We start from the raw sequence: 22333 nt of genomic DNA, 5'->3' as shown, positions 1-22333 counted from the left end.
GATACTGGATCTCTAGTCCCTAAACCTTTTTAATCCACCCCTCCTTTTGGGCATAGATCTAGGCAATACTTCCCACACAGACCCATGGCTCTGTGGATTGGTTCTATATGCCACTTAAAACATGGCCGATAACTCACAGGAACTTCTTCCAGCTCTGCCTTCATATGTTGGCAGAATGTATTACCTAAGATCATAGGAAGCCACATATTCTGTACATGCACACAGGTCCTTCAATCCCTGAATGACTGAGTGGTGTAATGGCTTCTCTTGCTCCAAGTGACCACTGATTGCATTTCATGTGAATGAAAAGTATATTGCTTTTAAGGCATTAGAATAATGAGATTTCTGTATTACAACAGTTCTATTTCATTTAGTAAACATGAAATTCTACATGCAAGGTTATCATAAAAGCCAATAAAATAGTGTATACAAAAAGTACAGTAACGTTGCCACACAGAGTAATACCTGCAAAGAATATGAATTGCTACAACTGAATAAGTTGTATTCAACAGCAAAATATGAACACAAATCATACCCATCGGTATACCAGGTTATTATAGCTTCATTTTAACTATTTTAGGTCAATGTTTAATTTTATGAATAGTATGCAAGTTTAAAAAGTCATAGAACCAAACTAAGCACATCAATTGTAGAAAGTCATCCTGGTTATTTGTTGTTTATGCTCATGTCATGATTGCTGTTTTAGAGCTGGAGAGATAGCTCAGTGGTTAAGAGAATTGACTGCTCTTCCAGAGGACCTAGGTTCAATTCCCAGCACCCATAACACAGTTGTCTGTAACTCCAGTTGCAGGGGATTGGGCACCATCACATAGATATACATGCAAGGCAAAACACCAATGTACACAAAATAAAAATGACTGCTGTTTTAAAAGGCACAATAAAAATCTAATGAAATACCTTTCATATCACCAACACACACAAACACACACCCAACTCAGTAAGAAAAACTGTAAACTCAAATTCCTTATTAGTCACCAGGAGTTCCAACATATTTGCCCACAATTTGAATAAAGCTCTCCCTGCCTTTACTTTACATTATCTAACATCAGACACTGGGAAGGGAGGTGGTCTGGAGAGATGGCGCAGTCAGTAAAGTTTTTGTCTTGTAATCATGAGGACTTGAGTTCTATCCCCAGAACCCATGTAAAGATCTGAGCATAGCAGCTGTGGATCAGATGGAGATGTAACCAGGTAGAGCCCTGGAACTTGCTGGTCAGCTTCCCTAGCTTACATGGTAACGTTTCAGGACAATAAGAGACCCTGTCTCAAACAAAATGTGAAAGATGCCTAAGGAGTAATACACGCTGACTTCCAGACACATCTTCAACACATGTGTATGCATGCACCTATACATACATGTGGATTCACACACATATCAACATAAATAATAAATGAATATCCTTGCTCAGCATGTTTGCTTCAGTTGAACAATCCATTTTGCTTGAGTGAATATGAAAACTGACTCTGAAATCACTTATAGTATTTGAAAGTAAATAGATTTAAATTCCTAATCAAACCTCCGTGTCTGAGAAATACAAATTTAATTTCTATAAAAAGAAGATGAAAGTTGACATAATTCAGTTAATTTCTTTTTTCTTTTTTTTTTTTTGGTTTTTTGAGACAAGGTTTCTCTGTGTCAGTTAATTTTTTTACAGAGTAGAGGTCACAACAGTAGAATGGCTGTGTTCTGCCTCATTCTCTAGATTTACCATGTGGGCCACCCTTGTAGCTTTGTTAACTAGTTCAGTATGTCCCCATAGCCCTTGTCCTAGTTTGCTTCTTAGATGCTTTGATAAACACTGACCAACACCAACTTGTGAATAAAGGCTTTATTTTACCTTTTAACTATAATCTACCACCAAAACGCCCCCCCCCCCAAGATAGTAATTCAAAGCAGGAAGCTGGAGTCATTGGTGAAGAGACCATGAAGAACCTCCGCTTATTGGCTTGCTCAGCTTCCTTTCTTACACAGCCTAGGCACACTGCCTAGGAATGGTACCACACACAGTGGATTGGGCCTTCCTACATCAATTACCAATGAAGAAAATGTCCCACTGACATACCACAGGCCAGTCTGCTGGAGAGATAATTCTTCAAGTGAGAATTCCTCTAGTCAGGTATATCTAAATTTATATCCAGTTGACAAAAACATTAAATCCCGAGGCATTTAATATAAAGCATATAAATAAATTAATTAAAATTATGTTGCTTATAATTTTCTACTCATGTACAATTCCCTGCACACATATTTAGGGTGTTTCTTATATCCTAAACTATACAGTTGTGAACATCTTGACAACAGGCTTGTGTTTTGTTGGTCTATTACCAGCAAATGTCCTAAAGCGAGGCCAAAATGTTTGTCTGACCCAATGTTTATTTCTTGAAAGAGAGAAGGACAATGAAGTGTTTCACAGAAATGGTTGATTGTAGAATGTGGGACGCTCCATGAAACATGATATTTATTTGTTAGAAAGAATCCAGTATTACCTGGTAACAAGTTAACACTGGAAATGAAAAGATTCCTTTGCCAATACTCTGATTTTCTTTACTGCCTTTATGTCTGAAATTAAAAGGATTATTGAAAGTTGTTGGCATGCTTCCATGTATTTGTCATGAATTGATGATACTAAAAATCAAATAGCTGCTGCTATGATTATACTCCTAAGCTTTCTCAGAGACCTTAGTCCACTTTATTAGAGGAAAATACAATCAGATCTTTTTTGTTCTTTTCTTAGGCCCCACTCTTTTACATGGGACAGAATCATAAGCTAATGTGCTTTATGAGATCATGTGGAACAACATTTTAGTTCTTCGGGACACTGTGTTCTTTGTAAGGTCACAGTGACATGGACAAAGGCAGCCTGAATGACTAATAGAGAAATCTTTGCCGCCTCCATGCAGATCCTTTAATGTGGATTTGACATTGGAATTCAAAACAAAATATGTTTCTGATTAGAAATGATTAAAATATTTCTTTTTTTGTTTCAGGTACAAAGCCACCATTCGAACCCTTCCTCAACTTTGCTTTCTCAGAACTCCTGGAAATAAGCCTTTGTGCTTGTAAGGCATGCCTTTAAAAAATCAAATCACGTGTGTCACATTTTTCCAGGTAATTAAGCAGAGAAACGAACACACTGAAGAAATGATGCAGTCAAAAATATTGGAACTCTCTGTTGTTTCTATTTAATTATATACATTCTAAAGAAAAGAGTATTTTAAAGGTAAACCTACTCTGCACACTAATTTTCACTTGATTTGTGATGGGCAGCTAGTAATGCATATACATTGAGACACTGAGTTTTCTCAATTGTGATTTCACTAATGCCGTGAGTTTTCTAGTAGTGTAAAGCTAGATTTCAGGGTGAACTTGTCACTTTCTCAGCTATCTTACAAGCCTGGCATTTTGCCCAACCCCATCACAGAAGATTTTAGAGACTAATTTCCCCATCACATGGAACTCTGAAATCTGATTGGTAAATTCTCAATTTATGAATAGCAAAATATGTCATGTTCATGGTGCTTATGAAAGGGCTAAAAATAATTTTATGTATGTAAATATGAAGTTGTGGTCAACAATGCATGAGTATATTTGATGTAGTATCATTTAGAAAATAAGTACCTCCCACCTTTCTTGCTCCTTTAACCCACCACTTTCTCTCCTAGTCCTTTGTACTACTGTTAACAACATAAAAAGTAGCCTTTTGAGCTGGGCGGTGGTGGTGCATGCCTTCAATCCCAGCACTTGGGATGCAGAGCCAGGTGGATCTCTGTGAGTTCAAGGCCAGCCTGGGCTACCAAGCAAGTTCCAGGAAAGGTCCAAAGCAACACAGAGAAACCCTGTCTTGAAAAAAAAAACAAAAACAAAAAATGGGAGGGGGGAGAAGAGGGCTTAAGAGCCCCGGTTGCTCTTCCAGAGAACCTGGATTCAGTTCCCAGCATAACAGCTCACAAGTCTATAATTCCAGTTCCAGGGAATCTGGTACCTCACAATGACACACATGTAGGCAAAACACCAATGCACATAAAAATAAATAAAAAAATATTAAAAAAAAGAAAGTAGCCTGTGGTGACATATTGGGCACCCTGATAAAACTTATATGGGGAATCAGAGGACCGAGCCAGCCAGCCACTAGATTAGACATAGAGGCCAGACAGTGATGGCACACACCCTTAATCCTATCACTCAGGAGACAGAGATCCTTCTGGATCTCTGGGAGTTCAAGTCCACACTGGGAACAGAGTCAGGCTTGGTGGCACACACCTTTAATCCCAGCACTTGAGATCTCATGCCTTTGCTTGGGAAGCACACAGGCCTTTAATCCTAGGAAGTAAGACGGCAGGGCAGAAAAAGGTATAAAAGGCATGAGGAAACAGGAACTCACTGTCTTGAGGCTGTGGATTTCGTAGAGGTAAGCTAATGGGTAAAGCATTTCAACTAAGACCTCAGGGGTGAGAACTCAGAGGCTTTCAGTCTGAGGAATCGTGGAAACAGGATCAGCTGAGGAGTTGGCCAGGTGAGACCGGCTGTGGCTTGTTCTACTTCTGTGATCCTTCAGCTTTCAACCCAATATCTGGCTCCAGTTTTTTTTTTAATATTAATAAGACCTTTTAAGATTCGTGTTACAGTAGCCTTCTGTCCATTTTCTTGTTATCAAATAATCACTTTACTTGGACCTATGTACATTATGTATAATAAATATTCATATAGATCTGGGATGCTGATCATAATTTTTAATAAAAATAGCATGCCTGATGGTCATATTTTGGATTTTTCCTTCCTTGGTGAATAGGAATTAGTTGAAATCCCTTGGTGTTAGCTGATATGCAGTGAGTGACAACATCAGAACAGAGGCAACAGGGATCTAACCTGGTGGGAAGAAGTAGCCAACAGGATTGTGGAGAAATTCCAGCAGCAGATTGTATTAGTACAAAGTGTCTGCCACTTGGATGGACTTTCCACAGACAACAAGCCTCTCTGTTGCCTTCATATAAATGCATTTATACCACTACCTAGCCCTCTGTCTACTCAGGACACAGAATGGCTATACAGTGCCAATTCTTTCCTTATAGCAGCCGCATATTGCAGGACATCCATATCTGGAGACTTCTGTTGAATTCTCTCTACTTTGGTCTCGAGGTCCCTTTTATAGGGATGGCTATCAACTCTAGCACTGTCTTCACAAGGCACTGCAGGATTTGGTTGTGGATGTTTACAATGTGCTTTTCACTGGATAATTCTTCATCCTGGCAGACAGCCTAGTGCTTGTGTCTAACTCGTGACCACGTGTCCTTGTCGCAGCAAACATGTTTATGCTAGTAGCTATCCTTGTGGCCTGAAAAACGTGCTAGGACAATGTTGGCACAAATCTTACGTTAGTAACCAATTGATGTCTGATTTGACTTAAAGCCCACTCCATTAGATGGACTCCAGACATGATACTGCTTGAGTAACCAAGAACCAGAGACTAGATAGCCCAGACAGATAGGTAAAAAGAAAAAGTTATTCTGCTGTACTCATAGATTGGTGCCTTTTTCAGCCATTGTTAAGAGAAGCTTCTTCCTGAAACGCATGGGAACAACCCATGGCAAGATATTACACAGAGGAAAGACCTTGAAACACACAATTCTAAACTAGACCTCTCCATCCAATTCTTCCCTTCAGTGCTCAGGGAACAAACCCATCAGAAGAGGAGGCAGAAGGAGTCAGGGAGAGAAGGGACAAAAGACAGCAAGAGAACAAGGCTCTCTAAAACAACTGAGCAAAGCTCACAAAAACTCACAGAGACTGAAGCAGCATACACAGGGCTTACAGGAATCTGCCCCAGGCCCTCTGCATATATATTATATTTTCCACTTTAGTACTCCTATGGGATTCCAGAATGTGTGAATGAATAGGTCTCTGATGCCTTCTTGCCTTCTTGTGCCTTCTCTAGCGCTCTTTCATTTTTTTCTGAGGGTTTGTTTTGTCTCACTTTGATAGAATGGTTTCCATTTTATCTTATTATATTTTATTTCATTGGGTTTTGTTGCGATCTTCTGGAAGTCTGTTCTTTTCTAATGAGAGACTCTAGAAAGGGAGTGGATTTATATGGGAGAGGAGGTGGGTAGGAACTGGGAGGAGTAGAGGGAGAGGGAACTGTATTCAGATTATATTGTCTGAGAAAAAAATCTATGTTTAATAAAAGGAGGAAATACTTTTAAAAAGATGTTTTGTTGCATCATAGAGACATGTAAACACTATAGATACCTAGATTTTTCTTGATTGAAATAATGTTATATGGTAGGCAGCAAATGCTACAGCTAAAAGATCAGAGGACTATGATTTATAGAGTCCGGGAGATGAAGATGAAAGCTTTCAATAATGTTCATTTCAATAAGCATACCACTCAAAAGTATTTCAGAAATAACCACTGAATCTGAATGCTGGAGTGCTCCATTGTAGTTTCATTGTGTATACCACTGGCTTAGAGAAAACAATTGTGCTGATCTCCACTGTCTGTATATGTTGAAGGCATTTCATGTTCTAGGAATTCTACATGTGTAAACCTCATGCTATGTTCATAACATGATAAAGGTGGGTTATATCATTCTTGTTCAACAAAGGAATAGTTTGAGGCTCAGAGAAGACAATTTCCTTTTACAGTCTTGATATTTGTAAGTTCTGATGCCACCTTGCTCCAAACAGAAGCTCTTACTTTGTCCAAAAAGCCTAAAAAGGAAATGCTGCAACATGAAACACGAGAGATGAACAGTGTCATATGTAACTGCAGACCTATTAGTAATTCACTGGAAAGGTAAGAGTATTATAGTATTCTAATGTCATTAGGAGGGCACAAAGCTTTTTTTTAACTAAGTGGATATTCAATTCCATTAAAACCCACTTTGATCTGTGATTCTTCCCATTGTGAAGCATTTCTATGAATTTCTCTTAATGTGGCAAAACTCCCTCATTATGCACTTCTTGCTGCCAGTAAAATACTAGATATTAATGATCCTACAGTGTGTTGTGGGTGGGGCTAGGAGTGCCTTTATAATATTAAAGCAATGAAGAAAGGATGATTATGTTGGGACAGTAGACAGTAAATAGAAATAGTCTATGATGCAGAGCAGAGATACTCACAGATAATTCTGTGATGGACAGTAAGCAATGGGAGGAGATACAGTCAGAGGAGCTACCTGGGGTGTTATAAATTGACATAGTAAAATCCTTTTAGAAAGCAATTTAGAAACTTGTCTGAAAGGCTATAAAACTTTTATTCCTTCTGACCCAGTAATGTCTCTCCTGTGAATTTATCCTAAGGAAATTATTCAAAAGAGAAATACAATTACAACCATAAAATTATTAATTACAACATTAACTATACCAGTACAAACTAGAAACAACCTAAATGTTCTGCAATCAAATGCTAAATTATGAAACTTTAAATGAAAAAGAGTTATCTAGTTCTTACAATTGTAATGAGGAAGATGTGAGCCACATAGTACATGCAGTAGAGTTAATGAAAGTATAGACTAACATGTAGTGGTACTTAATAATTGAGCTTTTCCACACACAAAAAAATAAGTATGGGTATGACTTCATAAGATATAGAAAAAAATTAAAGCATTATATATAATATATATATATTTATAATATACATATAATACATATGGTGTATTAGCACCAGTATACAATGATAAATAAATAAAGAAAAAGCAGCATAAAAGGTCTGTGATGTTCATCCTCCTTCCCTTGGCAGTTGTGATACAAAGGGCCAGTAGAAACCAGTGTTCACTACATGATTATTTTAGATTTCATTTTTATTTTTATTTTATTTAAATTTTCTGTGGTTCTGGGAATAATAATCAATGGATATTTTATGCTAGTCAAGTGCTGTATCACTGAGCCACATCACCAACCCTACACTGATATTTAATACTTCCTTCTTTGATTTGTCCACTCTGGATTCATTATTAATTTTTAACAATATGTGCATAGATCACTTTTCATTTTTTTCCTATGAAATCATTAGGTAATTTCCCTAGTAGTTCACTACTATAGTATTTTTGACTACTATGTCGAAATGCATTCTGTGGAAAAAAATACAAGTATATACACCTGCTCTTTAAATTATTTATTTAATATGTAAGTTGACCAGGCTACTATAATTCACTACTATGGTTATGGGAACAGAGCTCTAAGAGTTACTCCATGAACCTTCCTGTGTATTGTCACGAAGCAGTTCTGGCTGGTCACTGTGCATTATCTGTACTTTCTCCTTTCTGTGTGTTTTGAAAATCTGGCAGTTTGTACAACCCCAATTCTGTGTTTCTAAATGTTCATGTCTTACTTCTCAAGACCAAATAAGGCCCTACTTCCAGAAAATTCTACCCCAGTGGACTAAGCCATCTTTGGAAATTCAGGTCAACGTCCCTTGATATCACTTAGCTGCATGTTTGTGATGCTATTTTGCTCTCAGGCATATACTTCTATTATTTTTGCTTATTTAAATAACCAGATACTTTTGACATTAAAGAAATGAATGAAATCTGAGATTCATAAGGTAGAGAAATATAGGAAATTAGTGAGGATGGTGAACTGAAATGATATCTGTGATAGGTTTGAGATATGTGACACACTAGATTAAGCACTTATTTATTTCTGGGTTACACTGAGTACTGTCTCATATTTCCACTATAATAATCTGTGCATTAATGTCAAAGCTGTAGATTTCTTTATTCCCCATCTCCTTCCAGGATATAGCATTACTAGACTCAGGGCCCCTCTCCATACCCTTTAACTCCTTTGTAAAGTTGAAGCTGAGTATGTATTTTTATACACTGGTTCAGAAAAATTTGCTAAGTAATATTTGCTGAATGCATACATCAGTTACTTACTTTTGGATGTACTACTGGTATGTATTGGTGTTTAAAACTCTACATACTCTCCCTTTGGAATACTGTTTAGAAATAAAAAATAACCTATGTTGCCATGCACACATGTGCGTGTGTGTGTGTGAACGTAGGAAAGGAAGAAACATAATTTCCTCATCTCTACTGTGTGCCTAGGTAGATGACTTAATATAGGATATTTATAAAGTATTTATTTCTTTACTAATAATGACTCTTACACTTTTGGGGGGTATTTAATGTGTGACAAGAACTTTTTTTACAGGATTTTCAGATATACAATTCTCTTTGATACACATAGCATCTCACTAAACTTTGGTCTTCAAGAATATACTGGTTACTTACTACTCTTTTTTTTTTTTTTTTTTTCTGAGACAGGGTTTCTCTGTGTAGCTTTGTGCCTTTCCTGGACCTCGCTCTGTAGACCAGGCTGGCCTCAAACTCACAGAGATCCGCCTGCCTCTGCCTCCTGAGTGCTGGGATTAAAGGCATGTGCCACCACCACCAGATGGCTCAGCCGTTAAAGGCTAGGCTCACAACCAAAAAATACTTACTACTCTTATTAGAGACTACAGACAACTAATCACATCAGAATGTTTGACAATTCTCTTGTTCAATGAATAAAAATCTTTATTCCTACCAGAAATTTTATGACCAGATATAGTTATATTTTAGGTCCAAAATGATCAGGTGCAAGGTATCCAGATATATTCAAAACTACTATTAAAAATTAACTGTGGAGAGTCCACCAGTACTGATTGAACTAAGAGGTGAGTCTTTGTCCTCATATCTGAACACCCCAGCCTCTAGGCTTTGGGCTAAGAAGCACAAGCCTATGCCCACACACTACTACCCATTGCAGTCCAAGATTCAGACCAGTAGGCAGGCCTCCTGTAGACAGGTCAGACTACCATCATCCCCCACCAGACTCTGTAACTCACAAGCCCCACCCCTCCCATGCCTACCCACCCTCCTAGACTGCATCTGCTCCCTGAGACAGAGCCCACCAGCGCAGATTGGACTAAAAGTTGCCCCCTGAGTCAAAGATACACCTATTAGACCAAAAGCCCCGATTAGACCAAGAGTTCCCACTGGACCAAGAGAATCTATCAGATCAAGAGAGGCTCCCTCAGACACAGACACCTCTCGTACCGAGTGGAGAAAGAAATGCAAAGATGCTGGTACAAAAAATACAGTCAATAACATAAAGACCAATATGGCTCCATTAAAATCCAGTGGTTCTACATCAGCAAGACCTAAACATCCCAACACAGAAGAAACAGAAGAAATCAACCTTAAAAATAACTGTAAGAAGATGGTAGAGGCCTTTAAAGAGGAAATGAAAAATTCCCTTAAAGAAATCGAGGAAAAAACAAACAAAAAAATTGGAAGAAATCAGTAAATCCTTTAAAGAAAGTCAAGAAAAAGTAATTAAACAGGAGAAGGAAACAGGTCAAGATTTGAAAACTGAACTAGAGACAACAAAGAAGACACAAACTGAGGGAATGCTGGAAATGGAAAATCCCAGTAAATGAGTATGAACTACAGATGTAAGCATAACTGACAGAATGCAAGAGATGGAAGACAGAATCTCTGGCATTCAAGATGCAATAGAGGAAATAGATTCGTCAGTCACAGAAAACACTAAAACCAACAAAGTCATAACACAAAATGTCCAGGAAATTTGGGATGCCATGAAAAGACCAAACTTAAGAATAATAGGGATAGAAGAAGGAGAAGAATACCAACTCAAAGGCACAGAAAATATATTCAACAAAATCGTAGAAGAAAACTTTCCCAACCTAAAGAAGGAAATGCCTATAAAGACACAAGAAGCTTACAGAACACCAAGTAGACTGGATCCAAAAAAAAGTCTCCTTGCCACATAATAATTAAATCATTAAACATACAGAATAAAGAAAAAATATTAAGAGCTGCAAAGGGAAAAGGCCAAGTAACATATAAAGGCAGACCCACAAGAATAACACCTGACTTCTCAATGGAGACTAAAAGCTAGCAGGTCCTGGACAGATGTTATGCAGACACTAAGAGACCATGGATGCCAACCCAGACTATTATACCCAGCAAAACTCTTAATCACCATAGATGTAGTAAACAAAATATTCTGCGATAAAACCAGATTTAAACAATATCTTTCCACAAATCCAGCCCTACAGAAAGCACTAGAAGGAAAAATTCAACCTAAGGAAGTTAGATGCACCTATGAAAACAAAGACAATAGATAGTCCTGCACCAACAAATACCCAAGAAGGGAAACACACACCACTATCACCAGAAAATAACAGGAATTAACAATAACTGGTCATTAATATCCCTTAATATCAATGGTCTCAATTCACCTGTAAAAAGATGCAGGATAACAGAATGGGCTACAAAAACAAGATCCATCCTGCTGCATACAGGAAACACACCTCAACTTCAAAGACAGACACTACCTCAGAGTAAAAGGCAGGGAAAAGACTTTTCCATCAAATGGGCTTAAGAAGCAAGCTGGTGTAGCTATCCTAATATCTAATAAAATAGACTTCAAACTAAAATCAGTTGAAAGAGATCAGGAAGGATATTACATATTTATCACAGGGAAAATCAGGCAAGATGACGTCTCAATTCTGAACATTTGTGCCCCAAATACAAGGACACCCACATTTGTAAAAGAAACATTACTAAAGCTTAAATTGCACATCAAACCCCATACAATAGTAGTGGGAGACTTCAACACCCCACTCTCACCAATGACAAGTCTGACAGACAGAAACTTAACAAAGAAAAAAGGAACTAACAGACATTGTGACTCAAATGGACTTAATAGATATCTACAGAGCATTCTACCCTAACAAAAAAGAATATACTTTCTCCATGGGAGACCTTGACTTGCAGGAGGTGGGAATGGTGAGGGAAGGTTGTGGGGGGGAAGGCTGGGGTACAGCAAGAGGGAGGGAGAGGAATCTGTGGATGGTATGTAAAATGAAAAGAAAATTTCTTAATAAAAATATCAACTGTGGCACCAGTGGTCAGGAATTTCATATTAGTTTAAATGTATATGAAAATAAATTAGTAACCATAAGTCCATTCAATTCCTGACTAAAAGATGCTGAATGTTTCAGTTTCTACCCTGCAGTGATAGCTTGATTATGTATCCTCTGGGAGGAAGGCTTATGGTTTATATGAACACAATTGTTTTACTTAAAACATCACTTGGAGTATAAAATAATTGCCATCCTTCTAAACAAAATTTCATGCATTAACTAAGGAAAGGGTGTTTACTGTTACTCTGGGTGTTTGCATTTTCCTGTCCACTGAGGTCTTGGATAAACAATAACTTTGTATAACTTGCCCTGAAAGCATACTCAATATTGTTTATTCCAGAAAAAGTTAAATATGGAAGCCATCATGTTATAAAAGGAGGATTCATGATTTCTTACCTTTATCCTACTTCTGATTACCTTCTTCTGATCTTGAAAGATAAGGCTGCTGGGAGAGGAAATGACCAAGAGATAAACTTAGTATATGTAACTGCAGGTAACAGATAGCAAATTCTGTGGTTAGGCATGTCCAATTGCCAGTTAAAATTTTACTTGATTTGGAAAACACTTCCATGATGTTTGTTAAGTGTTGGGCACTGTTATACGCATTTGGCTAGTGCCAATGAACATAATCTTTATAGTAACCATTCTGGTTAGTTTTATGTCAACTAGACACAAGCTGGAGTCACCTGTAAGGAGGCAATCACAATTGAGAAAATGCCTTCATAAAATCCAGCTATAGGACGTTTAAATTATTATTGATGTGGCAGGGCCCAACCTATTGTGAGTGCTGCTATTGCTGGACTGGTAGTCTTCAGTTCTATAACAAAGTGAGATGAGCAAACCATGATGAGTAAGACAATAAGCAATACCCCTCCATGGCCTCTGCATCAGATCTTGCCTATAAGTTCTTGTCCCTTGAGTTTCTGTCCTGGCTTCCTTCAGTGATGAGCTATAATGGTGTAAGTGCAAGCCAAATAAACTCCTTCTTCATCAACTTGCATTTTTGGTCATGGGGTTTCATTACAGCAATAGAAACCCTGACTAAGCTGAGTTGGTATCAGGAGTGGGGGATTGCTGTGACTGACCATGTATTTTTTGGAGAGGAATGAAGATGGACTTTGGCATTTTGGACTAGAAAAGCCATTGAGTGTTAAGAGCTCAGTGAGCTGTTCATTACGATCTTGAGAGATGAGAATGTTGAGAGCAGTGCAGATGATAGAGGTCTGGCTTGTGAAGTTTCAGAGGGAAGCAAAGTCTCTACCAGGCCATTTGAGTTAAAAATCTGCTGTTCTTGTTAGCTGTGGCTGAAGAATTGACTGTGATTAACAAGATATCAGAACCACTAAAGTCAAACCTTTGCTTTGCTGGGATAATGGATGCTGATCAGTTAGTGCTGAATAATAGCTATAATTAAGAAGAGACCAGTATTGCTGAGGTGAAGTCTTCTGGGGAGTGTTTCCACACAGTCAGCACACAGAAGCTGTGGTCCAGAAGTAGCCAAGGTTGTACCTCTTGTTGTTAGCCCTAATTTGGTTCTTTAAGAGTCACTAAGTTGGTACTGATTTTGAAGACATGTGGGGGTCATGTAGAGCAGCTGAAACTTGGCAGGGCTAAGAGTTCTTAAAGAGAGCCCAGAAGAAACTATTAGTGAAAGTGCAGCCCTGCTGTGGGATGGTCTGTATGTCAAGTGTGTTGGTAAATTGATTGGTTGGTAAATAAAACACTGATTGGCCAGTAGTCAGGCAGGAGGAAGTGTAGGCAGGACAAGGAGGAGAATAAAGCTGGGAAGTGGAAGGCTGAGAGAGAGACACTGCCAGCCACCACGAGGACAAACAGCATGTGAAGATGCCGGTAAGCCACGAACCACATGGCAAGGTATAGATTTATAGAAATGGATTAATTTAAGCTGTAAGAACAGTTAGCAAGAAGCCTGCCACGGCCATACAGTTTGTAACCAATATAAGTCTCTGTGTTTACTTGGTCGTGTCTGAGTGGCTGTGGGACTGGCAGGTGAGAGAGATTTGTCCTGACTGTGGGCCAGGCAGGAAAACTCTAGCTACACAGCCCTGTTGCAGCATAAGACTCCAGTGTTTGGAGATGCCGGTACCATGGATGGCTATCCAGAACAGCATCACATTTGCAGTGGGACCCACCTGAGTCTAGAAGATAATCTGTGTGTATGCTGCAGAGAGCAGAGCAACAGAAGTTATCCAGGCCCTTTGGAGGAGCCCAGAAAATCATAAGTGAATCCCAGATAATTGGACATTGAGTTATTTACAATTTTGGAGTTCACTTTGCTCAGATTGTTACAGTGCCCTGGTTCTTCCCTCTTGAAGTAAGAAAGTATTTAACTCATTTTTCATTTTACAGGAGCCCACAACTGAGTACCTGAATTTAATTAAAGACTTTGAATTTTAAAAGAGAGTTTGGATTTTAAAAGAGAATGAGTTTTAATATGTTTGAATTTGTAATGACTATAGGACTTTTAATGTTTGTAAAATGTTTTATATTGTGATGTTGATATTAATGTGTGATCTTGGGGATGAACAAGAAAAGAAAGATTAAAACTTGACAATAATGTGTTTTTGTGTCAAGTTGACAAAGGGTCAATTGTTCTGGTTATTGCTATGTCAACTTGATACAAGCTAGAGTCAGATGAAAGGAGCGAACCTCAATTGAGAAAATGCCTCCAAATGATCCAGCTGTAAGGTTCTTTTTGTTTGTTTGTTTGTTTGTTTTGAGACAGACTTTCTCTGTGTAACCCTGGCTGTCTTGGAACTCATTTTGTAGACCAGGCTAGCCTCAAACTCACTGAGATCTACCTGCCTCTGCCTCCCAAGTGCTGGAATTAAGAGTGTGTGTCACCACTGTCCAGCAGCACTTTCTTACTTAGTTACTGATGAAGGGAGTTCCAGTGCATTGCAAGTGGTGCTATTCCTGAACTGGTGTTCCATAGTTCTATAAGAAAGCAGGTAGAGCAAACCATGTGAGTTAGCCAGTAATCAGTACCCTTCCATGGCATCTACATCAGTTCCTGTTTCTAGGTTCCTGCCCTGTTTGAGTTCCCATCCTGGTTACCTTCAATGATGGACTACTATGTGTCATTGTAATCCAAAGTGGGGCTGGTATGTACTGTCTATAGTTTTCATTAGGATGCAAGCAATTCTTTCTGATTGTGTGGTTCCCTAGAACTGTCTTTCCTGCAAAGATCTGCTTTCTTCCAGTACTACAACATCTGTGTTTGAGCTGGACCCCTTCACCTATTTTTAATCCCCAATCACATATGTATTTAAGGGCGTACACTTAGCATTACTAAAGTTAATATTTAATATTTTATGTAACAATGCATTCATTCTAAGACATATCCTAATCATTTTCCATTTGTTTTCTATCTTTCCTATTAACTTGGCATCTATAGTAGGACTTGAGAGTGTGCTTGACCTAGCATTATCCTCTTCCCACCATCCAATTGGAGGCTAAAGTGTAGGAGAGATTCCAGAGGTGCAACTATAAAAAGGTAAGTGAATGGTTGTTTCTCCAGTCCTCCAAGATTTTCATCAATAATACGTTTTGATAAATGCATCTTCATTATTGTGCAGGCTACAACAATGATAGCATTTCCAAGATGCAATCATGATTAAAAATGAGAAATAAACCAATAGAAATTATAAAATAAAATGAAGATTGTGCATATGGACAAAAAAAGATGTTGATGAAATTGCTATCATTGTTGTTCCCATTAGTGTCTGTTCCCTTTGAGATGTTTGAGTCTGGGGCTAAGATTACAGGAAAAATGAGAAATAATACTTAGTTATAACAAAAATAAACCCCCAACTCACAAAAAGGCCATCATAAAAAGTCATATAACATGAAGTCTAAATGACATTCCTAAGCAACCAGTTATCCATAACAGGCAACTCTCAGAGCCATGTGCTATGGAGGCTGACTCCTCTTCAGGGTGTCAGATGTCATTCCCAAGCACCTTAAACAAATACATGTCACATTTAATTGCATTCAGGACACACAGTTTCCATGAACAGGCTCCGCTCAAAAATACTTGAACAAGGAAACCACCATAAATATGCTGACATGGAAGGGGAAAGCTCACAAAGCCTCGATCCTAGACAGAGGACTATAGACAACTATAAAATACTGAGAGTATGAGGCAAGAACCACTAACTGGTTATCCAATATCACATGGTCAGGCCTGGAAAAATACACATTCAAGTAACATTAAATGAAACAGATTACAGGTTTTTTTTTTTTTTTTTGGTTTTTCGAGACAGGGTTTCTCTGTGTAGCTTTGCGCCTTTCCTGGAACTCACTTGGTAGCCCAGGCTGGCCTTGAACTCACAGAGATCCGCCTGGCTCTGCCTCCCAAGTGCTGGGATTAAAGGTGTGAGCCACCACCACCCAGCTAGATTATAGTTTTATATTTAGGAATATATATATATATATATATATATATATATATATATATATATATGTCAATACAAATACATTATATACATATATATCAACAATAAAATAATTAAAGAAAAAGATACCATGAATTTAGGAGAGAGTAAGGGGGCTACATAAGAGAGAGGTTGGAGAGAAGAAAGGGAAGGGGAAATGATGTAATTATAGCATCATTTAAAAAATAAAAAATTATCATAAAAATGATCACAGATGGATTCCACATGGAAAAGTCATGAAGATCTTTGGATTTTCTTGTGACTTCTTTTTCTTCAATGTTAATTCATACCCAAATTAAAATTAAACTTTATATATTTTTCTGGTAAGAGATTTTATGGGGAAAAGCCAGGTTTTTAATTTTTCCTTAGAGTGGAGAATTGTAAATTTATTCATTTGTATCTAATGAGATGGATATAGAAAGCTATAGAGGAAATTGAAATTCCTTTATAAAATGGGCCCGAGGAAACAATAAAAAGATAGATGTATGTGTTCTTAATTACTTGTGGATGGGATCCTGTCTTACATATAAGAAGCAGTCAGACTTCCAAGCACCTGTTCAAGTTTGTGCCAATTACTTCCAAGTCAGCTGTCTTCCTTGCAGCTCCTGAACTTGTTACAGGATGCACCCCAGATGAACAAGGGCAGCTGTTGTTAAGGACAGGTGTGACTTCTTGATTGTCATCAATGGTGTGACATAATCTTTCCAGAGGGAAGAAAGGAATCATTAAATACTTGCTTCTTAAACACTGCTTTTTCTTGTATGTGTTTGAAATGAAAAACATACGCGAGGAAATTTAATTGTGTTATATCAAGTCTAAACAATATTTGTTTTTCTTGTTGTGATTTTGTTGTTGTTTTGGTTTTGTTTTTTTTCTAGAGAGGGTTTTCCTGTGTAACAGCTCTGACTGTCCAGGAACTCACACTACAGATCAGGCTGGTCTGGAAATCACAGAAATCTGCCTGCCTCTGCCTTCAGAGTGCTGGGATTAAAGGTGTATGCCACCACCATCCAGCTGCAATACTTGTTCTTAAAGAAAAAAAAAACTCATGGGGCAAAATGTCTATAAAAAGTCTACAAAAATATCATTGTGTATTTTTGTTTTTGTGTTGGTTATCTACTGCTGAGCTTCCCTTATGTGTGGTTCATTCACCCTGTGAGACTCCATTGCAGAACACTAGTTTTTCCTTTGCAACCAGTTGTCAGTTGGAGATAGCCTGGTGGATAAGGATGAAAGCTGGTGTCCAATTTCCCCTCTCAGTGATGGATCCCCACCTGGATCGAACCCAGACAGGTCTTGCTCTGTTTGGGCATTTAAAAAAACTCTTACTGGTCTTTTGTTTGTATATTATGACTTCTGATTTTGTATATTTATATTTTTGTGTATGTCTCTGTATTTATATCTTCTGGGTTTTTTTTTCTTTTTTAAAAAATTCTGGATTGATTGTTTCTTATCTTCTCTTTGTCTTTTTATTTTCTAAAGAAAAAGAGAAAGAAAGCATGGAATGGGTTGGGTAGGGAGGTTGGGAATATCTGGGAGGAGTTGCAGGACAGAAAATCAAGATGAGAATATATTACATAAAAATTTATTTTCAATAAAAAGACATATAGGGGCTGGGAAGCTGGCTCAGTTGATCAAGTGTTTATCACACAAGCATGAGAACCTGACTTTGGATTCCCACCATACATGCAACAAAAAGCCTCCTCTTTGGTGTAAATCTGTAATCCCAGAACTGGGGGTGTGGGGATGAGCAGATTCCTGGAGGTCACTGATCTATAACCCCAATTGAATAAGGATCTTCACATTCAGTGAGAGATTTTGTTTCAGGAAATAAGATACCTAGTGATTGAAGAAGATAAACATTGACCTGTGGCCTCTATACACATTATGCACATATGTTCACTCATATATACATATACATGCACATGCCCACAAGAACAATTAGTTACACATATCATATACACATGACACACGCATGTGTGCATGCACATAGAAAAACAATTTGGATCACTGCAGTTTCAGAAGGAGATGACCTCAGTGATGGGATTATACAAGGTGCAGGCATTCTCTGACCATGCCCTTATGAAACAGGTAAAGGGTCTAGTGTCATGAACAACTGTAAGTTCCCACTGGGTCAGCCTCCAGGCTACAGGTCACAGATTATGACACAGTGAGCTATTTCCACAAGGATGTTAAACACTGATGCCTCACAACTTGATGGCCTCAGAATGCTCTCAAGTCCAACATTGAATCCAATGGCAATTTGCATGATCATAGGAGTTAGCAACCTATAATTCACAGGCCAAATCCAAGTTACATCCACATTTTATGTGCTGATGATTTCCAAACACTCTTGAATTTTTTTACACTTAAAATAAAAATATTGATATTGAAACTTACATGCAAGCAAAATGGTAGTGGTTATAGATAAAATTTTATTGGAATGATTAAATATGATATGCAGTTGTCTTTGTGTTTCCCCAATAGAGCAGTTTTGACAAAACTGTGTATTCTGCACAGTCCTACAACATCTGTTCCCTATTCCTTTAAAGAACTGGAGTGCAGTTGTTGGTGATACTCTGGCAAGTTGTGCTAATAGGTGATTACTAGGTCACTAAGACACTGAAGCCTCAGTTGCCCCATCTGTTAGGAGACATTAATATTAACTTCTGGGTTTGTGGGCAAAATATTTGCACAAGAAGTATATGTGGAACAAATTAATGAATGAAAAAGAAATAGTTGCCTATGTGAATGGGAGATCCTATGGAATTTGTGGCTTCACTTTACAATATGAGAGTAATAATAGAATATAACAAAAGACATTTCTTACCACCATCTCTACCCTGATATGCTCCCCCAGGGAGAAGAGTCCAAAATGCCACTACTGACCTTAATATAAAAGCAAGGCAGCACAAAATAATGATATGCAACAGCCATTCTTTCACTGAAATAGCAGGAGTCAAGGAACCAGCTCTTCACATTTCTTACCATGGATGCTTGATCTAGACTTCACACTTTTCTTTAAACAATGTAACATTGACAAACCCACTGAGTATTGAAAAGACTTGCTGGCATATGTAAGCTGGGTAAGGACCCCGAGGAGGGGTACTGATTCAAACAGGGGGCATAACATGAAGATATCAGCACATACTTCAAGTCAAGTTTTTTCTTAATATTTATCCACAAATACCTTTAAAAAATGAAGGGGAAAAATATAATATGAGAATAAAGGTTGACGCATTTGAAATCAGGAACTAAATTAAACCTTAGTCTTGTCCCTGTCACACTACAAGCAGAAAACAAATCCCGGAACTCTAATGTTCTTGGATGTTAAATTACATGCATGTCAAATTTTATAACTGATTATAACTCATTTCAAGACAGCACAAGGATTTCTGCACAACTAAATAGCTGATGCTCGACATTGCAAATACCAAGCAGAAAAAAAGAAAAGAATGCCAGGCTTTCAGACAGGGTAGTGGAGAAAACTTGATTATGCCTGCCAAGCTGTGTAGCTAAATCAGCTTTATTTTAGAGACATTCTTGAAATAAAGACAGCACATGAATCTGCTAGAAATATGTCTCCTTGTATAATTCAGTATAAATAAAATGTAATACAGGAGACTGTGATCTTTTCTACATGGAGATGTCCAGAATTGTCTTTGTTTCTGGAAGAGCTTAGATTGTCACAGTAGAGTAAAAGTTCAGGGTCCCACATTATAGTTCTTTGTGAATTTAAATGTACATTCTACAAAGATTTGAACTATTCTCTTCTCTGAGGCATCTTTATTTTCCGATTCTTAATGTTTTATTAATGAGTATGGTCTTATAATTTCATCTTTTAGAAACTTCAGTGCTCTTAGATTCTTGTTGTTTCTAATTACTTTTGTTTCCTCTCTCTCTTCTTCTCCCTCTTCTTTTTATCGTTCCTTCTTTTATTTTTCTCTCATGCTCATCTTATATATTTTTCATGGTCTACAAAGTGGTTTGACTGACTCTTTCCCATCTCGACTGCTCAAACTCAGATATAATTTAAATCTATTGTTTTCCAGAGAGATCCTGAAAATGGCTAGTCTTTAGTCTGAAATACTTTTCTCCAAGCCTTCCTCAAGCTCATCAATGGTATTTATTCTCTGTAAGCACATATCATGTGCAGCACAACTACAGGGGCAATAATCACTCTGATTCAGAGATGACTGGTTGCCCCAAAGTTTTGCCACATCTTGGCCTGGCAAGCCACCTAAAAAAAATTAGCTTCTGTACCAAGCCTTTTAAAGGGCCTTTTCTCACAGCCATTTCTGTAGCTCTGCTAGCCATCTCAACTGACCCAATAACTTCTCCCCATTAATTTCCATTATAACACTTTCAGGAATCAATTCCAATTCTTTTATCAGTTTGTTTATTGCATACTGAACATATCTGTTCTCTTCTAAGCCAATGTGTGTTGGTTGTTTTAGCAATTCTAACCAAAGCCTGGGTGCTAACTACTCAATGATGAGTAAGACTAAAGCTGATTACCACACCCTTAAGTACATCCTGTCTGTCTCTGATCCCATTGCAGTGATGATGTCACTTTTCATCTTCCTCCTAAAAGTTCTTCCTTCTGATGACTTGAATGACCACTCACTGATTCAAGTACAGGCACAAGTCAAAAATGCAATTAATACTCTGGTAAATTCTCAAGAGTTTCTACATCTTTCATGGGACAGGTCTAAAGCCCTGGATAGCTATTTCTGAGAGGGCTGGCAGAAGGAATGATCTGGTTATCCAGATGACTTTAAGGTGTGGTGTTAGATTTATACTTTTCCTCCCCACTTGCCCTGATTCTGCATTACCACCCCATTACCATTCCATTTTTGAAGTTACTGTCCCAAAGATTAACCAAAATATCACCTTAGTCTCGACTTTTGCGGAAAGCCAATTTTCAACCTATGTAGACTTTGTTTAAATGTGTACCCCAGCCCATCTTAGTGAGAATTCTTTATATGGTTCTATGTTATTACTTTATAGTGTGTTCAGTATCTTTAAACCAAAAACACCAGAAATAAATGTAAGTTGATAAAATTAAGGGCATTAAAAATTATGCTTTTAAAAATTGGAAGTTCTTGCTTATGCGATATTGTTACTTTTGAATAGGTCTACCTTTTAAACCATGCCTGGGATTTAATGTTTCTCTCTTTCTAACCTGACAAATAGAACAACTTAAGAATTTAATAAACAAATTAAAATATGACATCAGAACTCAAGCACTTAAGTTTCTATCCAGGACCCAGTAATAACCACATTTACCAATGAATAAATTTTATTCACAGCTCTGGTTATATTTTCATTTTTTATAAGTTGGTGAGCAAAACACACATCTTATGAGTTAATGTTAAGCATTTACTTTCAAGAGACCCTCTCTATACTAATCTTCCATATTTCAGTTGAAAAAAAGACAACACATAATAGATTAACATTGGAAAATCTCCCAAACTTAGTTATGGAGAAAACCAATTGTAGACTCAATATTATACCATGAACTGTTTCTACTTAACAGAAACTCACAAATTTAGTTTTGAGAGTTCTTAGTTTTATATATATATATATATATATATATATATATATATATATATATATGCATACATTCATATATATGCATACATGCATTGTGTAATAATGAATAATCATCTAGCACATGTGTGTGAGAATGCATAATTATCTAAATGTTCTACAAGACTTTTATGCAGAACATTGGTTGAGAGCATGCCACTTTATGAGGTTGCTTTATACATCCACAGCTTTTGTATCTGTGGTGAAAAGAGTATGCATCCATGTGCTCCTTTTGTACTAGCTGATTATATGGTAATATCCCCATGCTAATTATTTTAAATATGGAATTTGCCTGGCACAAAATTTCCCATCCCTTTTTAAGAAATA

At 37.5% G+C, this 22333-nt stretch overlaps 1 protein-coding gene across 6 annotated transcripts in view; it reads right to left on the bottom strand.

The window, feature by feature from the left end:
* The window catches only part of Nyap2 (neuronal tyrosine-phosphorylated phosphoinositide-3-kinase adaptor 2), a 409837-nt gene that overhangs the window by 28615 nt on the left and 358889 nt on the right, over positions 1 to 22333 (bottom strand). Inside the window, exon 7 of one of the 6 annotated variants that reach the window (XM_052750018.1) lies at positions 12354 to 12402. The exons of 4 other annotated variants lie outside the window; for them this stretch is intronic. In XM_052750018.1, the coding sequence (XP_052605978.1) occupies positions 12361 to 12402 (42 nt within the window). In that variant the 3' untranslated portion in view covers positions 12354 to 12360. Of the gene's footprint in view, positions 1 to 12353; positions 12403 to 22333 lie in introns of those variants that run through there. One more of the 6 variants, XM_052750020.1, reaches the window with a different exon arrangement.

Source organism: Peromyscus californicus, unplaced genomic scaffold (genome assembly GCF_007827085.1).
Source record: "Peromyscus californicus insignis strain IS unplaced genomic scaffold, ASM782708v3 Scaffold_21__1_contigs__length_65335640, whole genome shotgun sequence".
NCBI classification, from domain to species: domain Eukaryota; kingdom Metazoa; phylum Chordata; class Mammalia; order Rodentia; family Cricetidae; genus Peromyscus; species Peromyscus californicus.
The sequence above is the reverse complement of the archived record's forward strand: the minus strand, read 5'-3'. Positions and strand labels throughout refer to the sequence as shown.